Raw genomic sequence first — 22,713 nt, forward strand, 5'->3', positions numbered from 1 at the left:
GAGACTTGGGTTTGATTCTCGGGTTAGGGCGAAACGCTGGGCAAGTTTCCTTACTCCACATACCTCTGTTTACCAGCAGTGAATAGGAACCCGTTTGTTAATCGATTGGCAGATCACTTTTCTGGGGGCAATAAACGCTTCAAAAACAAACAAAAACTAATAATTTGGTTTGCCAATCCACGACTGTTTGTGGGACGCTGCTGTGTGCAATTGGCTGCAGCGTTTCACCCACAAAATATACAGTCAATTCCTTTTACACTGTATCCTGTGAAGCGCTTTGAGACGTCTTGAAGACTTGATAAGGCGCTGTATCAAATATGAGTATCATTATTATTTCGAAACTGTTGAGAAACAAGCCTGAGGCAGTGGCTCGGGTGATGCCTTCTCAAAGCTTTACTTGCAGAAAGAGTTTGGGGGTGTGCTGGTGGGAGCCACACTCAGTCAGGGCCCTGGGGCAGACTGGATGAGGGGTGAGTGTGGAGTGCGTCGACATGCCTTTTTTTTGGTCAGCTGAGTGTCTGACGCACGCCCGTCACTATGCTAAAGAGTCTCCAAACCAAGCTGAGATTTCCACACCTCCCACCTACACATGGAAATCCCAGAGATAGATTGTTGGAATGGAATGCGCTCTCTCTCTGTCTCTCTCTTTCCCCTGAAGGATATCAAAGCCTGCTGCTGAGTTCAGTTGCATTTTACCAGCATATGTGCGTGAACCTGTGACAGCACCATTACTGGCGCCTCTCTCTCTGCCTGGACCAACTGCTGATGTGTTCGTTGCCTGATGCAAACACCGCTATGCAAATCTTTAGCCATAACCTCTGTGAGAGTTTGAAGTACAATATGTTAGTTCTGCTGGCTGTATAGCGGTGTCAGCGTGCCTGTGGACTGACTTGTCGGCTCAGACTGCCTAAAGGCCAGGCTCACGATTGTGCTGAGAGCAGAGCTGAGGCTCGTGGACCACCTGGAGATTTGCCGGCAGTTTCTTGTCGGCTGTGACTCGGGGTGTCTGACGCTGATTCTCCGAGCAGCTGACAGAAACTTTATTACTCCAGTGTCGACCTTACATGTTTCGCCCACAAGATACAGTTACTCCACTTTACAATATATCCTTTGAAGTGCGTTGAGACGTCTCAACTACATGATAAGACACTATATCCAAAGCAAGTATTATTATTATACCCCTTTTACCTCCCAGCCTCTCAGTGAAACTGGCCGGCATTCAGAGAGGCTGAGAACTTGAAGCTCTGCAGCTTGGCTCCCAGGTGGGGGAGATGGGGAAGGTGGGGGCAAGGGATTGCTGGGAGCCAGTGATGAGGACGGAGCTTTGTGTCTCGACAGCTGGACTGGCTTAGAATGTGGTCACAAGGGTGTGAGCGAGGGAGGGAGGGAGGGAGGGAGGAAGGTGTGAAAATAAGTTTTAGATTCTGGGGAGTGATTGGCTATTGTAGGTTCGTTGCTGGAAAACCCCTTTAAATTCAGCGGTTGTTGGGACCAGCTCACTGTTGGAGTAAACGTGGGCCAAAAAGTACAAAGTTCATTTGTTTTGCAATTTTTTAACGTGAATCACCAAAGTTAGTGTCTGGGCACCTGTGGTTGGTGTGTGGGTCTGGCTTTAGATCTAAGAGTCTCTGTCCATGTATGTGGGGAGGAGACAGTATCCTGATTGTTAGTCAATTGGTGGATCACTTTTCTGGGGGTAATAATCCCTTCAGAAAATAATAATTTGGTCACTTCAATCCACGGCTGTGCGCAATTGGCTGCTGCGTTTCGCCCAAAAAATATACAGTCAATTCCCTTTACAGTGTATCCTGTGAAGCGCTTTTGAGACGTCTCGAAGACATGATCAGGCGCTGTATCAAATGCAGGGATTATTATTATTATCATCATCCTGAGGGTTGAATCATTGCTTGAATTCAGCTCGTTCTTTTCTCAGAAACTCACCATTTTCGTGTTACTCTTTAACAATAGTTTATTCCCAGAACGGAAAGCGTTTAAATGACCAGGTCCCTGACCATTCAACAACTATGACTTTACTGTGAAACCAAACCCCATGTGCTGAGTACAGCGACCAGAGGTGTGAGTGTTTGAGTGTTGAAGGCAAGGCTGATTTTTGTAAAATATAGATATAAAAAAAGATATATTTTTTTCTCTCCTGAATGTCCTGAGTCCCATTTTCAATGAGGACCGATCCTTGGCTGTGACCCGTCATCTCTCTGTCCGTCTCAAGGTTGCATTTTCGCAACTTTTTTTTTCCAGGTTGAAATAAATGTATGTTTAGTCAGAGCCTGTGCCTGTTTACCGCCTGCCCCTACCCGCCGGGCTCCCAGGTGAGGGTGGGGGTGAGGAGCGATCCCTGGCCTCTGCCTTGCCTCGCCCTTCCCCATCTTCAGGTCACTCCTGAAGACCTTCCCCTTCGACTGTACCTACGGTCACCTCCCCCTCCCCCAGCTCGGTGTTGTGCTCCGCCACCATCAAGCGCTCTGGGACGCTACGCTGCATGAGCGGCGCTGTGTAACTGCAAGTTGTTATTGTTTATCAAGCGGGCTGTGTGGGGGGGGGCTGTGTGGGGGTGTTGGGGGGCTGTGTGTGGGGGGGGCTGTGTGGGGGGGGCTGTGTGGGGGGGGGCTGTGTGGGGGGGGGCTGTGTGTGGGGGGCTGTGTGTGGGGCTGTGTGGGGGGGCTGTGTGGGGGGGGGCTGTGTGGGGGGGGGCTGTGTGGGGGGGGGCTGTGTGTGTGGGGGGCTGTGTGGGGGGGCTGTGTGTGGGGGGGGCTGTTGTGGGGGGGGCTGTGTGGGGGGGGGGCTGTGTGTGGGGGGGCTGTGTTGTGGGGGGGCTGTGTGGGGGGCTGTGTGTGGGGGGCTGTGGGGGGGCTGTGGCTGTGGGGGCTGTGTGTGGGGGCTGTGTGGGGGGGGGCTGTGTGGGGGGGGGGCTGTGTGGGGGGGGGGCTGTGTGGGGGCTGTGTGGGGGGGGGCTGTGTGTGTGTGGGGGGCTGTGGGTGTGGGGGGCTGTGTGGGGGGGGCTGTGTGGGGGGGGGCTGTGTGTGGGGGGGGGCTGTGTGTGGGGGGGGGCTGTGTGTGGGGGGGGGCTGTGTGTGTGGGGGGGGGCTGTGTCTGTGGGGGGGCCTGTGTGTGGGGGGGCTGTGTGTGTGGGGCTGTGTGTGTGGGGCTGTGTGTGTGTGGGGGGGGCTGTGTGTGTGTGTGGGGCTGTGTGTGTGTGGGGCTGTGTGTGTGTGTGTGTGGGCTGTGTGTGTGTGTGTGGGGGCTGTGTGTGTGTGGGGCTGTGTGTGTGTGGGGCTGTGTGTGTGTGTGTGTGGGGCTGTGTGTGTGTGTGTGTGGGGCTGTGTGTGTGTGTGTGTGGGGCTGTGTGTGTGTGGGGCTGTGTGTGTGTGTGTGTGGGGCTGTGTGTGTGTGTGTGGGCTGTGTGTGGGGGCTGTGTGTGTGGGGCTGTGTGTGTGTGGGCTGTGTGTGTGTGTGTGTGTGTGTGGGGCTGTGTGTGTGTGGGGCTGTGTGTGTGTGTGGGGCTGTGTGTGTGTGTGGGGCTGTGTGTGTGTGTGTGGGCTGTGGGGCTGTGTGTGTGTGGTGTGTGGGGCTGTGTGTGTGGGGCTGTGTGTGTGGGGGCTGTGTGTGTGGTGTGTGGGGCTGTGTGTGTGTGTGGCTGTGGTGGTGTGTGGGCTGTGTGTGTGTGTGTGGGGCTGTGTGTGTGTGTGGGGCTGTGTGTGTGTGTGGGGCTGTGTGTGTGTGTGTGGGGCTGTGTGTGTGTGTGTGGGGCTGTGTGTGTGTGTGTGTGTGTGTGTGTGAGACAGCACAGCCCTGTGTGTTCCTGGTAAATGACACTGACTGAGGTCAGGGCAAGTTGCTGCTGAGACACAAAACTTAATAATAATAATAATCCTTGCGTTTGATGCAGCGCCTTATCTCGTCTTTGAAGTGTTGCAGAGCGCTTCACAGTGATATACTGTGAAGTGAAGTGACTGTATATTTTGTGGGTGAAACGCGGCAGCCAATTGACTTCTCCTGAGGATGAGCTAAAGTAGATGATCGTTAAACGTTGAACCCTCTGTTTACATCCTCAGAAGGAGGGAAGCCAACGCCAGCGGATTTATTTCAAGGATGATAAGGACAGCGTTACCGATAAAGAGACGGCCTACACAAGCCGCATCAGTGTGGATGAAGCGTACACGCTGACCATCAATGATGTCAGGCTGATGGACAACCGAACCTTCTACTGTCAGGTGGGAGCTGGGCTGCTGGGCAGCAGCGAGGGGATGTCTAAGCTCCGGGTTTATGGTAAGAAGATCTCTCTTTATTGTGGGGGCTAGGCTCCACTGGCTCCCTATCACACCCACTAAACTCTGTACCCCATCACTTCAGCCCTCGCCAGGCTTCACAGGCTCCCAATACCAAATGGATCTATTTCAAGATCCTCTCACTCACTTTCAAATCCCTTCATACTTCACAGCTCCTTCCTTCCCTCTCCTATCTGCTCACCCCCCCACCTCACCACTGTTCAGTTGGTTCCAACCTTCTGTTCGTCCCTCGTCCCCTCCTCTCCACGATTGGTGGCCTTGCCTTCAGCCACTATGCCCCGAAACTCTGGAACTCTCTCCCTCAATCCCTCCGCCTTGCCCCCTCCCTCCCCACTCTCAAATCCCACCTAAAGACCTTCCTTTCTGATTGTGCTTAAGGTCACCTGCGCCCTCTCTCTCCCCCTGGCTCAGGGTCAGACTATGCCACTGTCAAGCGCTCTGGGACGCTACCCCACGTGAAGGGCGCTATATAAATGCAAGTTGTTGTTGTGGGGCAGTTTCCAATGGAACTGTCGTGCCCTGCCTTGGGTTTAACCAGCCGTCTCCCCACTTTGGCAGCCGTTCCAACGATGCCCAACATACAAGTGAAGTCGGTCAGCGCCTCGGTTCTAGCTACAGATGTCTCGGAGGTAAGTAGCCAGGCTGTCACTTGGCGTCTCGCAATCCCAAAACCCAAACCCCCATCATTTGGAAAGTACGATGTTGAGTAGAGGATTTATCTGTAGCTCCTGGTGCAATGATATATAATAATAATAATCCTTGTATTTGAGATAAAGCCTTATCATGTCGTTGAAACATCTCAAAGCGTCTCACAGGATATACTGTAAAGTGAATTGATTGCATATTTTGTGGCCGAAACGTGGTAGCCAATCGCAGCAGTGTCCCACAAACAGTCGTAGACTGAGTGACCAAATTATTGCCGTGAATCGACCCAAGTCCTCTGCTTGCGAGGCGAGATCTAACCACTGAGCTACGGGACTCCACAATGGCGAGCTATGCGGTTTCAGCTGGTTAGACTCCAGCAGTATCCCAACGCACAGCCTTGGCTCTTACCAACCTGCGCCTAATACTTTACGGAATTAAGTAAGCAGGATGCATCTCTCCAGGGAAAGAGAGTGAGTGAGAGAGAGAGAGAGAGAGAGCACATTCCATTCCAACAATCTGTCTCTAGGATTTCCATGTGTAAATGGGATATATGGAAATCTCAGTTTGGTTTGGAAACTCTTTTAAGCAATGGTTGATGGGTTTCTGCGTGTGTCAGACATTCGGCTGACCCCCAAAAATTGTCAAGTTTAGTGATTGTGTATTTTGTAGGTTAAACACAGCAGCTAATTGCTCACAGCAAGTTCCCATTAACACTCGTGGGTTGAGCGACCAGATTTTTTTTTAATGATTATTACCCTGGAAAAGTGATCGCCAATCGATTACAACTGGGGTCCTATTTACCGCTGATAAACAGAGCCGTGTGTGTGTGTGTGTGGAGTCAGGAAACTTGCCTGAGGTTTCACTCCGACTCGGGAATCAAACCCAGATCTTCTCGCTAGTGAGGCACCGCGGGATATCCCCTCTCTGCCCGGCGCTTCAATAACCTGTGCTTGAGGTCAGTCGCCAGGGCCCAATGCTGGTGGGAGACGGACTGATGCAGCCCTCGTGTGTAGGGCAATGACTGACCTCAACGATTCGCTTCCTCTTTCAGATCGCGGAGTGCACCAGCCGCAATGGCTACCCAGCTCCCTCCATCAGGTGGTACAAGGACCGGACACCTCTGAAGCCCGTCATGAAGAGAAACAGCAGTAAGTGGCCACATCTGAGTTACAGCACATAATAATAATAACAATAATCATAATAACAATAGTAATCATAATAATAGTAATGGTAATAAGAATAATAATTTTCTCCAGTTGAACATCAACAAGACCGAGGCTCCTGGTTGTCTCCCATCAGCACCTCCTTACCTCAGGCGCTGACAGCATCACCATCCATGGTTATACACTCCACCTTGCTAAGCCAGTCCGGAACCTTGGCATCTTGTTTGACCCTCAACTATCCTTTCTACCCCACATCTAAGCCATGATCCACTCTGCCTTCCGCCACCTCCGCAACATCGCCCGACTCCACCGCTGTCTCACGCCGCAGGCACCCGAGACCATCATACACGCCTTCATTACATCGAGGCTCGACTATGCAAACTCACTGCTTGTCGGCCTCCCCAAATCATCTCTCCACAGGCTGTAGATCATCCAGAACTCTGCAGCCCGTGTCCTCCCCCGCACCAGGCTCCGTGGCCCTATCACCCCATCCTCGCCCAACTCCACTGGTTTCCCATCACACACAGTTCAAGATCCTGGTCCTCACCTTCAAAGCACTCCATGGCCTTGCTCCCCCCGACCTCTCCAACCTCCTAACCCCCTACCAACTTGCTCGCTCCGGCCTGCTTCACGTCCCCTGCCTTGCTCGCCCCACTATCAGCAGGCGGGCCTTCTGCCACTCTGCCCCCACCCTCTGGAACTCCATCCTGCAGTCCCCCCATCTCGCCCCCTCCCTTGTTACCTTCAAGATCCATCTCAAGACTCCTCCTCGACCGTGCTTTCGATCTCCCTGCTTCCAGTTTGTTTTCTCTGGTTTAGAAATGTACATGGTGCCTCAGACGACGGAAACCTCCAACAAGTACATGACGGTCTCCAGCACCCTCTACTACAAGCTCCGGAAACAAGACAAAGACTCTACTTTCTACTGTGAGGTGAGCTACAGGCTGCCAGGGGGCATACAGAAGATGATGGAGTCAAAACCGATCAACATCTCGCTTACCTGTGAGTATTCAATCAGCGAGAATGCAGAGCAACAACGACAACAACAGCAGCAAATAACATTTACACAGCGCATTTCACATCGGGAGGATGTCCCAAAGTGCCGGACAGTCAAGGATTTGGACCCAAGCTGGTGTGGAGGGCAGGGAGAGTAGGGGTAGGAGGTTGATCGAAGGTGCGGTCGAAGGGAGAGAAAGGTCTTCAGACGTGCCTTGCAGGAGGCAAGGGAGGGGGTTAGGTGGAGGGATTGTGGGATGGAGTTCCAAAGAGCAGTGGGAGGGGGTGCCGTGTGCCGGGACTGTGGCGTTGTTGGAAAAGACAAGGAAGAGATTTTCCCAGTGTCCCGGCCAAAACACACACACATCCATTTGTCATTCTCTATGCGTCTGTTCGTGAGAACTTGTTTTGCACAAATCGCACCCTATAAGGTCCCAGGTCTGCAGCTTGACAACAACATGAGACTGAGCAAAGCCGAACTGGGCATCAAAATAATCACAATCTTAATTAAGGCCCAAATAATCTCCAACTACAACCAGGAGAGAGAGTTTAAACCATCTCACCTTTGGTGTAAATCTTTGTGTTTGTTGTGTGGTGAAATAAGAGGATGATGGTGGTGGGTGTCAGTTCTCCAGGATTGTCTTGTGTTGTAACATGGCCACAATCGTGCTGCTTCCCTCTCCAGATCCCACAGAGAACATGGAGCTGACGATGGAGCCGAGGTTGGTGAAGGAGGACGACGCAGTGACACTGAAGTGCTCCGGTGATGGCAGCTCCTTAGGGGAGTACAGTTTTTTCAGGCTAATGGTGAGCTGTATTCACACCCATAAGCTGGTCAATAACAACCAGGGCAGTGTCCCAGAAGTGGTGGAGCACAACGTAAAGCCGGGGTGAGGGGGAGGTGACGATAGGGACGGGCAAAGAGGAAGGTCCTCAGGTGGAACTTGAAAAAGTGGAGAGAGGGGGCGAGGTGGAGAGATTGAGGGAGAGAGTTCCAGAGTTTCGGGGCTTAGCAGCTGAAAATGCAGCCACCGATGGTGGAGCGGAGGGCACAGGGGACATGCAGGAGGCTGGAGCCAGTCGAGCGGAGGCAGCAGATGGTGGGTTGGGGAGTGAGCAGGTAGCAGAGATAGGGAGGTGTTGGGTGTGAAGGGGATGTCAGTGCAGCGTTGCCATATATTGTAACACCCCAAAAAATATACAATCACTTCACCTTACAGTATATTCTGTGAAGCACTTTGAGACGTCTCAACAATGTGATGAGTTGCTTTAACAAATGCAAAGATTTTTATGATTATCTCTACGTTTGGACTTGGAGCTCACAGTCCGGGCTGACATTCCGGCACAGTAAGTGTGTGGGATCTTGCTCTGACCAAACTCATTGCCTCGCTTACCTACAAAAACAGTCACTACACTTCCTGCAATTTCCTGTTGTAATGATAATAATAATAGTAATGAGTTTTAAGATATAATAATAATAATCCTTGCATTTGATAAACCGCGTTATAGAATGACAGAATGGGCTTGAGGGGCTGAATGGCATCCTCCTGTTCCTATATGTTCCACTGTTCACCAGACAAACAGGGTGATAGACACAGACTTAGCTTTAGCCTTCCTCGGCCGGCAGCACTGACACCTGTTGTTCTGGACAATTTCTATTGGAATAATAACCCCATTTCCCCCCTCTGGTACCCAGGACAGTGGTGAAGAGATGGGTCTGACCAGTGAGAACGACATCCTGGTGATCGAGCGACTAACACGCAACAACACAGGAGTCTATATCTGCCGAGCAATGGACATGGAAACTACCAATTTTTTTGAAAAAAACATCAATTTAACAGTAAACTGTATGTATTTTACTTCCTCTCAGTTTTTTCCCAACTCAGATACTTCTGTCATTTCCCCCTCCCCCACACACAACCCCACCTCACCCCCCCCCACTCTCCCCAACATCCGCCCCCCCACATACACATCCCCCCACGCACCACCCCACACCCCCCGCCCATACAGACACTCCCCACACACACCCCACACATACCCACACCCATACACACCCGCACCCATACACAGCCTCATCCACCCCCACAGACACACCCATACACACTCCCAGCCACCATCTGCCTCACACGTGCACACCCACCCCCCCCACACACACAAACACCCATACACACTCCCACCCACTACCTACGCCTCACACACAGCCCGCACCCCCCCCACACACACAACCCCCCCCACACACATACACTCCCCCACCCCCCCGCACACATGCCCACACCCCCACCCACCGTCCCCCACAAACATACCCCCCCACACACACACACCCATACACCCCCACACACATACACACCCCCACCCACCCCCCCTACACACACCTCCGCGCCCCCACACACACCACACACACATACACCCCCACCCCCCCACATACACATACATCACATTTCCTTTCCTTTGCTGCAGATTTGGATCCTGTACAGCTGACCCCAGACCGAGGGCTCAATCTCACCCGCGGTGACACCGACGTGAAGTTGCAGTGCAATGCGTTCGGTTCCCAGAAAACATCCGTTGTCTGGAGGAAGGACACAGTAAGGTTCAGGGGTTGGGGGACACATTGAACAAGTCCTAGAGCTCAGTGGTTAGAGCCTTCGCAAGCGAGAGACCTGAGTTCAATTCCCGGGCAGGTCAGGGCGAAATGTTGGTCGAGTTTCCTTACTACACACATACACCCACTCACGGCTCTATTTAGCAGCAGTCAGTAGGTAACCGGTTGATAGTCAATTGGCAGATCACTTTTCCTGGGGTAATAATTCCTTCCAAAAAAAAGATAATAATTTGGTGACTCAATCCACGACTGCTGTGCACAATTGACTGCTGCGTTTCGCCCACAAAATATAGTCACTACACTTTACAGTATATCCTGTGAAGCAATTTGAGACGCCTTGAAGACGTGATGCAAGGATTATTATTATCAAATGCAATATATTATTATTGCCAGTCTGACCTGTGGCTGTGCCCTCAGTGTCAGTCCATGCTGTGCAGTAACCACTCTCCCCCACTTCTCCCACAGGAGAAATCTCCGCTCAGCACCACCAACACACTGCGTCTGCCCCAGGTTGGCTTTGAGAATGCCGGCACCTACACGTGTGAGGTCTCTGTACCCAGCGTCCCCGGCTTGGTCCAGAGTAACTCCATCAGCGTTGTGGTACAAGGTAGGCTCGTGGGTGATGGCATTATAATTGCTTTCAGCGCCCCTGAGCTGGGGAGGGAGAGGATGGGGGAGAAACATCAGCACCCAGAGGCTATTTGCCTGTTTTGCCTGAAAATGTAAGATTGCCGCACAATTGTGGTAAATCCCTCAGATTAGAAACTTATTGTCAGGTGAGAAAAACAACAACACATGACATTTAAACATTTACACACACATTCATTTTCATTCAGAACTCTGCAGCTCGTGTACTGTCCCGCACCAGGCTTCGGGACCACATCACTCCTACCCTCGCCCTCGCCTCCACTGGCTCCCCATCCCCCAGAGGATTGATTTCAAGATCCTCATCCTCACCTACAAGGCCATTCACGGCCTTGCTCCCTCCTACCTCTCCAACCTACTATCCCCCTACCTACCTGCCCGTACCCTCCGTTCCTCTGGCTCCGGTCTGCTCCACGTCCCCCGCCCCAACCGCCCTACTATCGGTGGTCGGGCCTTCAGCCTCTCAGCCCGAGGCTCTGGAACTCCATCCCCAGTGCCTTCGCCGCTTCCTCCCTTTCCTCCTTCAAGGCCGGTCTCAAAACCTTTCTCTTTGACCGTGCCTTCAGCTCCCCTCTCGACTCTCTTCCTCCTCCTCGCTCCCTCCCTTCCCTCCCCTCACCCTGACCATTTCCCCCCTCCTCTCTCCCTCCCTTCCCTCCCCTCACCCTGACCATTTCCCCCCTGCTCGGGTCATGACCCAACTGTGCAGCGCCTTGGGACGTCCTCCTGACGTGAAAGGCGCTCTATAAATGGAATCTTGTTGTTGTTGTTGTTGTTTGTCGCTTACATCGGGAGGCCATCCCAAGACAGTCAGAGATTTGGACCTGAGCTGGGGGTTGGGATCAGGAGGGGTTGGGATCAGGAGGAGTTGGGATCAGGAAGGGTTGGGATCAGGAGGGTTGGGATCAGGAGGGTTGGAGGGCCAGAAGTGTAGGGGTAGGAGGGTGACCGAAGGTGCAGTCGAAGAGGAAGGTCTTGAGAAGATACTACCTGATGCTTGTCTCACTCCTGTTTGTTTTGTTGCTGGTTCACACAGGAGCCCCTGAGATGGTGGCCAATAGCACAAAGATCTCCGGGAAAGAGGAGAAACACGTGAACCTCAGCTGCACATTCAGAGGTTTCCCTAAACCCAGCATCACGTGGAGCGCGCCCGGCAATCCAGTACGTTTACCCTGTGAGGGTTTCACACACAGAAAACCTCCATCAATACAGAGAAATAGTGTACACAGCTTTCTCTCTTGTGTGTTTCTCCCTCTCTCCTTCCATCTTTGTCTCTGCTTCCGTCTCTATCTTGTTCTCTTCTTCATCTTGCCCTATGGATGATGAGTGGGTGATGAGGGTCAACCTCCTGTATGTGTATGTGTGCGGTGAGGATATGAGTGTGTGAATTGTGTATGTGTTGTATATATGTGTGTGGGTGACTGTGTGTATGTGTGTGAGTGAGTGGCTGTATGTGTGAGTGTGCGCGTGAGTGTGAGTGAGTGTGTGAGTATGTGTGTGAGTGAGTGAGTATGTGTGAGTGTGTGTGGGGATATGTGTGAGTGTGGGTGAGTGTGAGTATGTGTGAGTGTGTCTGTGGGTATGTGTGTGGGTGTGTGGGGGTGTTTGTTTGGGTTTGTGTGTGTGTGGGTGTGTGTATAGGTGATTGTGTGTGGGTTTGGGGTGTGTGTGTGTGGGTATGTGTGTTTGTGTGTGTGTGTGCGAGTGAGTATGTGAGTGACTGTGTGTGTGGATATATGTGTGGGGGGGATGGACTGTGTGGGTCTATGTGTGTGTGTAGGTGTGTGTGGGTGTCTGTGTGGGTGTGTGTGAATAGGAGTGTGTGAGGGTGACTGTGTGTGTAGGTATGTGTGTGGGTGCCATGATGGTTTGATTTACAGTAGAGTTGTCCCTGGTTTTGTGCAGATGATGAAGATGTTTCAAGAGGATCATGTGGTCACGGTGGTCAGTGAGCTGGTTCTGCCGCTGACAGAGGAGATGCAGAAGGTGATGTGCAACGGCACCAACATCCAGGGCAGCAAGTCCTTCCTTTTCGATGTGGCCAGAAGTGAGTGTCCTCGTTTCCAAATTCCTCCATGCCCGGCACCTCCCTCCCTCCCTCTCCGACCTCCTTACTCCCCAACCCACTGCGCGCTCCCTTTGCTGCCTAACTCTGACTCCTGCTTGTCCCTCGTCCCCTCCGTTTCACCATCGATGACCGTGCTTTCAGCCACGACGCCTCGAAACTCTGGAACTTTCTCTATTCCCTGCCTCGCCCCTCCTTCCCCATCTTCAGGTCACGCCTGAGACGCTGCTCCCCCTCCCCCCGGCTCAGAGTCGTGCTCTGCCACTGTCAAACACTCTGGGATCCTGCCCAGTGTGCGGGGCGGGGCCCGGTGTGGGGCGGGGCCCGGTGTGTGGGGCGGGGCCCGACGGGCGGGGCGGGGCCCGACGTGGCGGGCGGGGCCTGGCGTGAGGGGGCGGGGCCGGGCGAGAGGCCCGGCGCGAGGGGCGGGGCCCGGCGCGAGGGGGGGGGCCCGGCGCGAGGGGCGGGGCGAGAACCCCTGCGCTCGGTCGGGCTGTGAGTTGGGTGGAGTTTCCCCTCAGGGCGGTTGGTCCTGATCAACCTTTGCCTTTGTTTTCCAGAAGTGATGTCACCTTCTGCCACAGGGTCTCCGACCGACAGTGAGTACATCTCTACATTAGTCACAGTGGTGGATCCTCCCCTCACCCCGTCCTTCCTCATCTTCAGGTCACGCCTGAAAACCCCCCTCTTCGACCGCGCTTGTGGTCACTTCCCCCCTCCCCCCGGCTCAGCGTCAGGCTCCGCCACTGTCAAGCGCTCTGGGCCGCTGCCCCGACGAGAAAACTATTTGACCTGAAACTCAACCAGTAACTGCAGTGAGCACTGTGTCTCCGGCTCTGCTTCAATGGCCATTTTATAGAACTTGTAAAAAAAAACTTTTTGCTGTTAGAAAAACAATTCTATTTTGCGCGGCGAGTCTGTCAGTTGCTGGCCGGGGGCTCAAGCTCATTTAGACGCTGTTAGGAGGGGTAGTTACCCCCAGAACAGGTTTAAGACCATTACTGCCGGCGTATCAACCCGGGATAAAGGAGGATATGACAGGTCTGACTTGCAACAACAACTGACATTTACACAGCGACTGTCACGTCAGGAGGACGTCCCAAGGCACTGGACAGTCAGGGCTCTGAGCTGGGGTTTAGGGATCAGGAGGGAGTGGAGGACAGGGAGGGTGGGGGTAGGAGGGTGACCAAAGGTGCTGTTGAGGAGGAGGGTCTTGAGATGTGCCATGAAGGAGGCAAGGGAAGGAGCGAGGCGGAGGGTCTGTGGGATGGGGTTCCAAAGGTTGGATGCAGCACAATAATCCACATAGCTCTGAGAGACACTGGTTGCCTGGAGGATGTTAGTTTATGATATTTCTCGTCTCTCCCATTTCTTGCTTGTCACAGAGGACGGGATTGGAATGAAAGGTCAGTCTTTTGGGTTCTGTCTGGCTAAGGTGGGTGTGTCTGCTGCCAGTTAAACGCTCCATTCCTGGCCGGAGGCTTTGCTGTGAATTTCAGTTGGAATTTCTTTTAACAACTACAGAAAAGTGGCTTCCGAATAAAGAGTTCTAATAATAAATTGATCACTTCAACCCACGGCTGTTTGTGGGACGCTGCTGAGCGCAATTGGCTGCCGCGTTTCGCCCACAAATATACAGCCAATTCAGTTGATGGTCTATTCTTGTGAATGTCTTGAAGATGTGATAAGGCACTGTATCAAATGCAAGGATTATTATTAAGAACCTTGTCAGCACAATTCTTAATCGTTGTCTTAAATTATAAGAAAAAAAATGGTTTCGCAGACTAACACTGTGTGGAATTTTGTGCCTGTGCAAAGATGGGAGAGGATAAGTAGCACTGGGAGAGGAGTGGGGGGCTGCTCCATGTACGCTGCAGGAGAAGGAGGGGGGTGAGAAAAAAGGGGGGGTGAAGAATCAGTTCAAACTAACAGCTGAGGCAGTAGCAATGTGTAACAATGATAATAATCCTTGTGTTTGTTACAACGCCGTATCACGTCTTCCAGACGTCTCAAAGCGTTTCACAGAATATACTGGAAAGTGAATTGATTGCATATTTGTGGGCAAAACGCGGCAGCCAATCGCAGCACTGTCCCACAAACAGTCACGGGTTGAAGTGACCACATTTTTAAAAACATTTTTGAGGGGATTATTACCTCCAGAAAAACAATCCGTCAATTTGACTAACAAATGGGGTCCTACTGACCTCTGGTAAACAGAGGCGAGTGAGTGAATGTGTGTGTGTGGAGTAAGGAAACAATGTTTTGGCCTGACCTGGCAATCGCAGCAGGCCTCTCGCTTGCGAGGCGAGTGCTCTAACCACTGAGCTCCAGGACGCAACATGTACAGCATATAATCACTGTCTCTCTCTCTCTTTCCTGCACCCAGGTATGCGTCGCAAGAAGAGCAGTGGGGGAGTGGTGATTGTAGCCATCATTGTGTGTATTCTGGTCCTTGCCATCCTGGGAGCTGTGCTGTATTTCCTCTATAAAAAGGGCAAAATCTCCTGCGGCCGCTCAGGGAAACAGGACATGTGAGTCCATCACCAGGGAACACAGCCACTGACATTGCAATCTGTGTCTGTATCTGAGTGAGTGAGTGAGCGAGCGAGTGAGTATGTATGCGTGTGTGTGTGTACGTGTATATATGTATATCAATACGTGTGAGTGTATATATCTATAGGTGTATAGACATGTATGCGTTTGTCTATGTGTGTATCTATGTGTGTTTATCCATATGTGTGTATTTATATCTCTATGTGTGTGTGTGTATGTATCAATAAGTGTGTGTGTATATCTCTCTATCTCTCTCTCTATCTGTCTAACTATTCGTATATATATATCTTTGATCACTGCAGTAACAAGCTTTTTTTTAAACAGAACGCACACGGACGCTCACGACAACATTGTGGTTGAGGCAAAGAACGAGCAGAAGGTTCCGGAAGAGACGGTGCTTTTGCAAGGAGTTAACGGAGAAAAGAGGCCACCAGGTGATCAGGTTAGTACATCCAGATACCCTGGTACTGCTCTCGGTCTCTCAGGGAGAGGCTCCGTCAATCAAACTGAGACAATTCAAATACAGATTTGATTCTTTTCGAAAATAATAATTGGGGTTTACAGAACAGGAGTAATTTGAGACAACAACAACAACTTGCACTGATATTGCGCCCTCCACGCTGGGCGGGGTCTCAGAGCTTAACAATGGTGTAGCCCGAGGCCGAGCCAGGGGGAGGGGGAGGTGACCGTAGGCGCGGTTGAAAAGGAAGGTCTTCAGGCGCGATCTGAAGATGGGGAAGGAGGGGGCGAGGCCAAGGGGTTGAGGGAGGGAGTGCCAAAGTTTTGGGGCTTAGCAGCTGAAGGCACAGCAACAACTGGCATTCATATAGCGCCCCTAACACAGGCAGTGCCCAGAGACGTGATATTAGTAAAGGGGAGTTTAGCTTGGGAAGAACCAGGTTCCCAAAGCTTCCCACTGTGTTGTAGACTAATCCATACAGGATTAACTGCTATCAACATCTCCATTATTGTAGCTGTGATTACCAGGATAGTGAAGGCCAACGAGATGGACCTGGGGCTTTTTTAAATCTAGTAATTCCCATGTTCCTTTGTGGTCGAGCTGTCTGATGTCTCTCTCTGCTCAACAATATACTCCCAGCTTCACTCTCTACTCTTGTCAAGTTACTGACCACGGCCAGTACAGGAGTCAGGGCTACCAACACATCCGATGGGCTCTTAAGCAGGAGAAGCAATCAGTCAGGTTCCCTTTCTGATCAGCGCACAGAGCGACCCTGGCTGGGAGCTACACTTACAGATAGGGGGAGGGGAGTGGAGAGAGGGTAAATTGATGGAATATTCTGCCAAATGCTCACACCTGAATGATGCTGATTCAAGTTCTCAAGCTTGAGGTGATGGCTATTTGTTAGGTCAGGGTATCAAGGGTATCAAGACTAAGGTGGGTTATTGGAGTTGAGCATCAACCATGACCATAATAGAATGGCGGAACAGGCTCGGGGGGCTGAATGGCCTCCTTTTCCTATGAAGAATAGCCTTTTGGGGATGTACCTGTGGGACAGATCTTCAGGATTGGGATGAAGAAATCTGTGGAGAAACGAGAAGATAAAATCAGTTTGTTAATAGTTTCCTTTCCTTTTCTTCCTGGAGTGAAGGGTGAGGAATATGCCGACCTGAGGAGTGAGGGCAAGTAACTCTGGCTCGCTTGCTCCCTCCCTCCCTTCCTCCTTCTCGCCTGCCCTTGGCCTTTCCGCACAGATGTCAAAATGTTTTGTCTCCACAACACTACACACTTTTGCTAAGAACAGTTTCCTCGACAAGACACTGAGGTTTATCCTTCACCAAGGAACGAACGCACAACACATCGCAACACTTTCACCGTGAGGAATCGATGGCTTCACGAGCACCTGCTGTCGTTCCGCTGATTTGGGGAAATGCATGTGGTTTACCCACGGGTTCACGTTTTACTGTCTTACAGCGCTTCCCAATTCCTGAACTCAGATCCCAAATACACCACAAGCATCCCGGGTTTTCCTGGCGCCACCTCGTGGCATTGGGAGGAATTCCTATCATTCCTGGTTTGGGAAATCCTCCCGACTCCACAACCTCTTCCTGCTGGAGGCAAAGATTCCCAAGTCCAATGGGATCCAAGGCTGATTGAAGGTCCAAACCCTTCAACAAGATCCACATTGAGAGTGACTGCAAGAGCTCTCTCCTTTGTTCCATTGTATTTATCTGAACGTTTTATTTCTCCCCCAACCCCCGACTCCTTTACAATAACTAACAGTCAGTTTCAGCACGAGTCTCTCTGTCGCAGAGCAGGTCACTCCTCCCCTGGGGTGGGGGGGGAGTGAGTGTGTCTGGTGTTCCTCTCAATATGCAGGAGTAATACCAACGCACTGGGAGTGTTTAGTGTTTGGGGACTTTAGAGACAGATAAAGACCTGCGATTACCATCTGGACTTTAGCCTGACACAACACTTCCCTTTGATATTGTGTTGAATTGTGGAAAAGTCTCAAATCCAGTCTTAATTTTTTGGGCATTTCGCCCACAAAACACACAGCCACTACACTTTACGGTATATCCTGTGAAGCGCTTTGAGACATCTCAAAGATGTGATAAGGTGCTAAATGATAGGATTATTATTATTATTAAATCGTTTTTTTAAAAGATCTCTGGAAAAGCAAAAGGGTGCCACACAGACTAAGACTGGGTGGAATTTGGGCCTCCTGGAATTTGGTATGATTGCTCTTTGTGATATTTATTTTCCAATACCAAGCAAGCCTAGGGGCTCAGTTGGGTCTTTGTAACCAAACTGAGCTCTTCTTGGCATCTCTGACCATCCTCTCCCCTTTTCCTCTCCCCCTCCCCTCTCCCCACTCAAACCAAATGAAGGAGTTTGGATTTGAGAAGCAAAGCCTCTCACAGGGGGAACCTGGATTGATTCAGTAGTTGGTTAGCAGCAAATCTGGACGTCAGACCGAAACCTCAAGAAAGAACACATTGCCTGACACGGCTTTTACCCAAGAAAGAGGTGTCCAGTGGAATAATTTACCGAAGCCTGACTTTAGTTTTAGTTTTGTCTCTGCTTGTGGGAACTGTCTGCCCGCAGGCCTCACTGCTAACAGTCAGGAGTTAGCTTCCAAACAGCCCCCACACACACACTCACACTCACGTGCACTCACACACATATGCACACTCACGTGCACTCACACACATATGCACACTCACACACACACATGCACACTCACACGCTTTCACACCAACTCATGCGCACACACACATGTACACACACTCAGACACACCTACACTTTCACACTCACCCTCATACACACTCTCACACGCCTGCAGCTTCTCAGGTAATATCTGCATCCCGTAACACATCTCCTGGTTCCCTCTGGCCAGCGGCTCAGCTTGTAAACAGTCTGTAAATACTTGTCATTGTAGAGTAGAAGGTCGCGCCCACACACTGTATCTCTGTTTAGTTAGAAACACGTCAGTGACTTGGGACAAATCACACGCGTGTCCAGCTTCAACACTGCTTGTATTTAACGTTTAGAATTGTATCTTCCTCCGCCCTCTTCCGCTCAGTATTATTGCTCATTGTGACATGGCCTCAGTATTATTGCTGTCCTGTGCCCCTGGACTGCCATCGTATCCTGCCCTGCAGCGTAGCCCCTCTGCCCCTCCCTGACACCCTGAGGTGGCCGCGTGCGATGTGGAGTTTTGCTGCATATACGTTGCCCATTTCTGATGACGCAGCCCCCACGGGCTGAGCGAGGGTCAGGTCCACGGGCTGAGCGAGGGTCAGGTCCACGGGCTGAGCGAGGGTCAGGGCCACGGGCTGAGCGAGGGTCAGGGCCATGGGCTGAGCGAGGGTCAGGTTAACTGTACGCGGAGTTTGCTCACTAACGTGACCCCAGGGAACTGCAGCCAGAGTCACACAGCACAGAGCAGCTGTATCTGGTGTGGCAGCCAAGCACGTCCCTCACTGAGCTCATTGAACACACTGGTTTCTTAGCGTCACTGACTCACCAGAGCTGCCCTCTGTTTGGCGTGCTTCAATTTGGAGGCTTCTCTGTTGGGCTTTGGCCGCAGAGAGCAGAGCTCGCACTGATCAGCATGATGTCTGAGCTCTGGCTCTCACTGCTCCCATCGCGTCAATCGTTTCCAATCACCATCCACGCGACACCATCTTGTCTTGTCCAGGGTACAAGTCAACTTGCGCTTTTTTGTTTTTGTTGAACAAAAAATGATTTCTAGAACATTCCTGCAGTCGCTGTGTATATTGTTCATTATAATAAAACTTACAGAAAGGCTGGAGCTCTGTCTGGGGTGGACTTTACTGCAGTCCATGACATACTAAACACAATAGGATCCTGGTTTGATTCTTGCTCAGTGCTGAGCTGATCTCAGCCAGACCGGGTGGAGGGGAAAGGGGGCACAATTTGCCTCAGTGCCACGAGGGAGGGAGGGGAAGGAAGTCTCTTGATCACTATGTGGGTCCAAAGGTTACAGCCAGGGCGAGGGCTTGGTATCGAGGGCCCAATATCCAGTCACACATGGGAAGGGCAGGCACGAGGGCAAATTCCCAATAGGCCACAGCAAAAGGACAGGAAATGGACAAAAGAAAGGTTGATCTTAGTGTCGGGGCAAATAATCTCAGTGACAGGGCTTTGGGTTTGAGGTAAATGGAGCAGCTGAGCGGGTGACCCACGACAACTGAGGGAACTGGTGTAACTACTGGACACAAAAAGCAGCCATTGTCTTGTCCTGATATAAAACCTTAGACAGAGGGTAGGAAGTCAAATGGCTTGACTGAGGACTCCCTCACAGAGACTTGGGCTGGCAGCGTCACACTCACCCTCCTCGCCCTCACCCTCAATCTCACCCCAGATACTTTCTGTAAGTTTTGGCCAATCAAAAAAAGTTGTTTCTGGTTTTGCCTTTTTTATGGTTTGGTTTGTGAAGGAAACAAAAAAAGCCAAATAAAAAATAACTGCAAATTCCCTTGGGCTTGAGTGCATTTTCTTTCGACAGAGCTGGAACGTTTCTCCCCAGCCCGCTCGATGGGAACAAGCCAAGCCCACGGTTCTGATGCCAAGTTGCACCTGTCCTCACTCTTTCGCTGGCCGGTCACACATGCGGAGTCCACTGGAGCGGGTTTGTCTCAACTTGTGTCAGAGACCATCAGTACAGGGGCACAGACCCAGGAGAATACAACAAAAACTTGTAGTTATCCAGCGCCCCTCATGTTGGGATCCCAGAGCACTTGACAGTGGCTGAACACGAGGCCGAGGCGGGGGGAGGTGACCCTAGGCACAATCGAATAAGAAGGTATTCAGCCACAATGTGACAATGGGGAAGGAAGGCCCAAGGTGGAGGGAGAGTGTTCCAGAGTTTCGGATGCAGTGATTTGGGTTCCCACCTGGCAGGAGGCCTGCACTTGGAGATGGGAATTGATCCGGAGCCAAGTTTGCAAAAGATTCCCATGGTATTGGTGCGCGGGAACATCGCTGTGGGTCAAGCTCATTGACTTCAGAGAGCGAGCTGGGCTTTTTATTGGCTGGTATTCAGGCTCAATGGGACAAAGAGACAATTCCTTCCCTCCCTCAACTTCAGCCTGTGCAGCATTCCTCGCCTGGCTGGTCGCCAATCAGGGGGTCAACATCAACATGTAGCTACAATAGCGAGAGGAGGGATGAGGTGGTGGGAGGGGTTTTACTTGACCAACATTCACCTGAAACACCTGGATTTTGCGAGGGGGAGGAACTGAGTAGTGAGAAAAATTCACAACTGAAAACGCATTATCTTCATATTCTGGCTCCAAGTCTCCATCCCCAGAGGGAAAGCCAGTCTAAACATTCCTCCAGAACAGTTGCTCATTATTAACAGTGAATTTCATTTGGTTCTAAAAAAGCAGCAGTGTAGTTTTGGGATCTCTGGGCACTGAATGAATTCTTTCTTCTCTCTGCTCAGTGACCGCTGGGGCCTAAACCTTGCCCTCTGGCAACAAGAAGAGTTTTCCAAAGGAGACAGAGGAGAGAGGGCTGCTTGGAATAGCAACTTGGACAGGGAGATGGGAAGAGGGAATGAAACAGCAGCGATTCAAAATAATCTTGGTCCCTAAAGCAGGAGTGGTTACATGTGGCTGCTGTTGGGCGGGTGTCTCGTACACTGTTAACAGTTTCAGTACGTCAACACCATGTACTCCCTGACTTGCCTCGACAACCTCAAATACATGGAACTTGTGCTCAAAACAGGTTGTTAACAAAATAATCAAGTGAAAACTTTGAATAGGTAAAGGCCAAGGCTTGGGTTCTCACCTTCCTCCACCCGGCAGACACTCACCGCCTGCCCCATCATCAGTGGTCAGGACTTCAGACTCTGCCCCCACCTTCTGGAAATCTATCTTCCCGGAGCCCCTAGACCTCACTCACTCTCTTGCCTCCTTCAAGGCCTGTCTCAAGACCTTTCGCTTTGATGGTGTCTTTGGTTATCCTCGCCCTCCCACTCTCATTGCCCTCCGCCCCTCTCAACTCCAACCCCCAGCTCAGGTGCAAATCCCTGCCTGTCCAGCGCCTTGGGATGTCCTCCCGACGTGAAAGGCGCTGTGTAAATGCAATTTGTTTCTGTTGTTGGAGTAGATTAAAGTGTGAGCTCAGAAACAGGTTTTTTTAACAAAACATTTCCAGACGATTTTCTAATTTACTGCAGTTTATTGCTTCCACTGCTCAACCCTAAACTTCTCGCAGGTGACAAATGACATCCTCTATGAATGCATTTGTGACTGACGTCTTGGCAGCACACAGAGGGACTCACAGCCAGACAAGGCAGCTCAGGACATCAGCAGTAACAGTGCAGATGAGGTCTGAGAGTAATGATCCCCAGCCTGTGACTGGGGTGAAATTCAGCAACTTAATTAAATGAAGAACTGAGCTGGAGCTCAGGAAACGAGCTGGAAGGCTGACAATTATTCTGCTCATTTCTCACTCAATTATAACACATTTAAGTGAACATTTAAATTGTCTGTAAAGCAGACCTGGAGATGCAGCTGTCACCAGCAGAGGAATGAGTTAAACTCACACAGGTCTGTCCTGCTCCACTGCAGAGAAAGTGGAACCTTTGTGATCAGAGCCTCGGAATCCCACTTGTTCTTGGATTCAGACCATCTGCACAATGTACAATTCAGGCTTCGATTGTAAGCCAGTTCATAAAAAGCTTCAGAAAAAAAAGTTTTCGAAAATAAGGTGAATTTAAGAATTTTGCGAAACCTTCAAATTTGAAGTCATCGTTTTATGAGTAATTCCAGCCCAAAGGTGTAAAACTGGACAATGACAAATACAATAGAATTGTATACAAGTTTCACGTCTGGAGCTCGTCCCAAGGCACTGGACAGTCAGGCATTTGGCCCACAGCTTGGGGGGGGGGGGATAAAGGAAGGCGGAAGTAGGAGGATGACCAAAGGCGCAGTTGAAGAGGAGAGTCTTGAGATAGGCCTTGAAGGAGGCGAGGGAGGGGGCTAGGCGAAGGGTCTGTGGGATGGAGTTCCAAAGGGTGGGGTTAGAGAGGCTGAAGGCTCGACCGCCGATGGGGATGTGGAGCAGGCTGCGCTGAGTGGAGGGAGTGGACAGACTGACCATGGGGTTAACAGGTCTGAGATTGGAAGGAGCAAGGCCGTTGGAGAGCATTGAAGGCGAGGAGGATTTTAAACTCTATCCTCCGGGGGATGGGGAGCCACTGGAGCTGGCGAGCGTGGGGGTGATGGGGTCATGGAGCCTGGTGCGG

General features: G+C 51.3%; 1 protein-coding gene across 1 annotated transcript; it reads left to right on the forward strand.

The window, feature by feature from the left end:
• Positions 1–4,070: 4,070 nt before the first annotated feature.
• On the forward strand, positions 4,071–17,486 carry mcamb (melanoma cell adhesion molecule b; the record flags this gene model as incomplete). Its single annotated transcript, XM_042343993.1, is given in 15 exon segments — positions 4,071–4,284; positions 4,863–4,933; positions 6,001–6,097; positions 6,932–7,114; positions 7,794–7,915; positions 8,805–8,955; positions 9,566–9,690; positions 10,173–10,314; positions 11,389–11,513; positions 12,258–12,399; positions 12,978–13,016; positions 13,803–13,823; positions 14,804–14,948; positions 15,295–15,412; positions 16,581–17,486. Coding segments are annotated over 15 exon segments (1,602 nt in total). The 3' UTR covers positions 16,620–17,486.
• Between the last annotated feature and the right edge of the window lie 5,227 nt (positions 17,487–22,713).

Source organism: Callorhinchus milii, unplaced genomic scaffold (genome assembly GCF_018977255.1).
Source record: "Callorhinchus milii isolate IMCB2004 unplaced genomic scaffold, IMCB_Cmil_1.0 Scaffold25, whole genome shotgun sequence".
Taxonomy (NCBI): Eukaryota; Metazoa; Chordata; class Chondrichthyes; order Chimaeriformes; family Callorhinchidae; genus Callorhinchus; species Callorhinchus milii.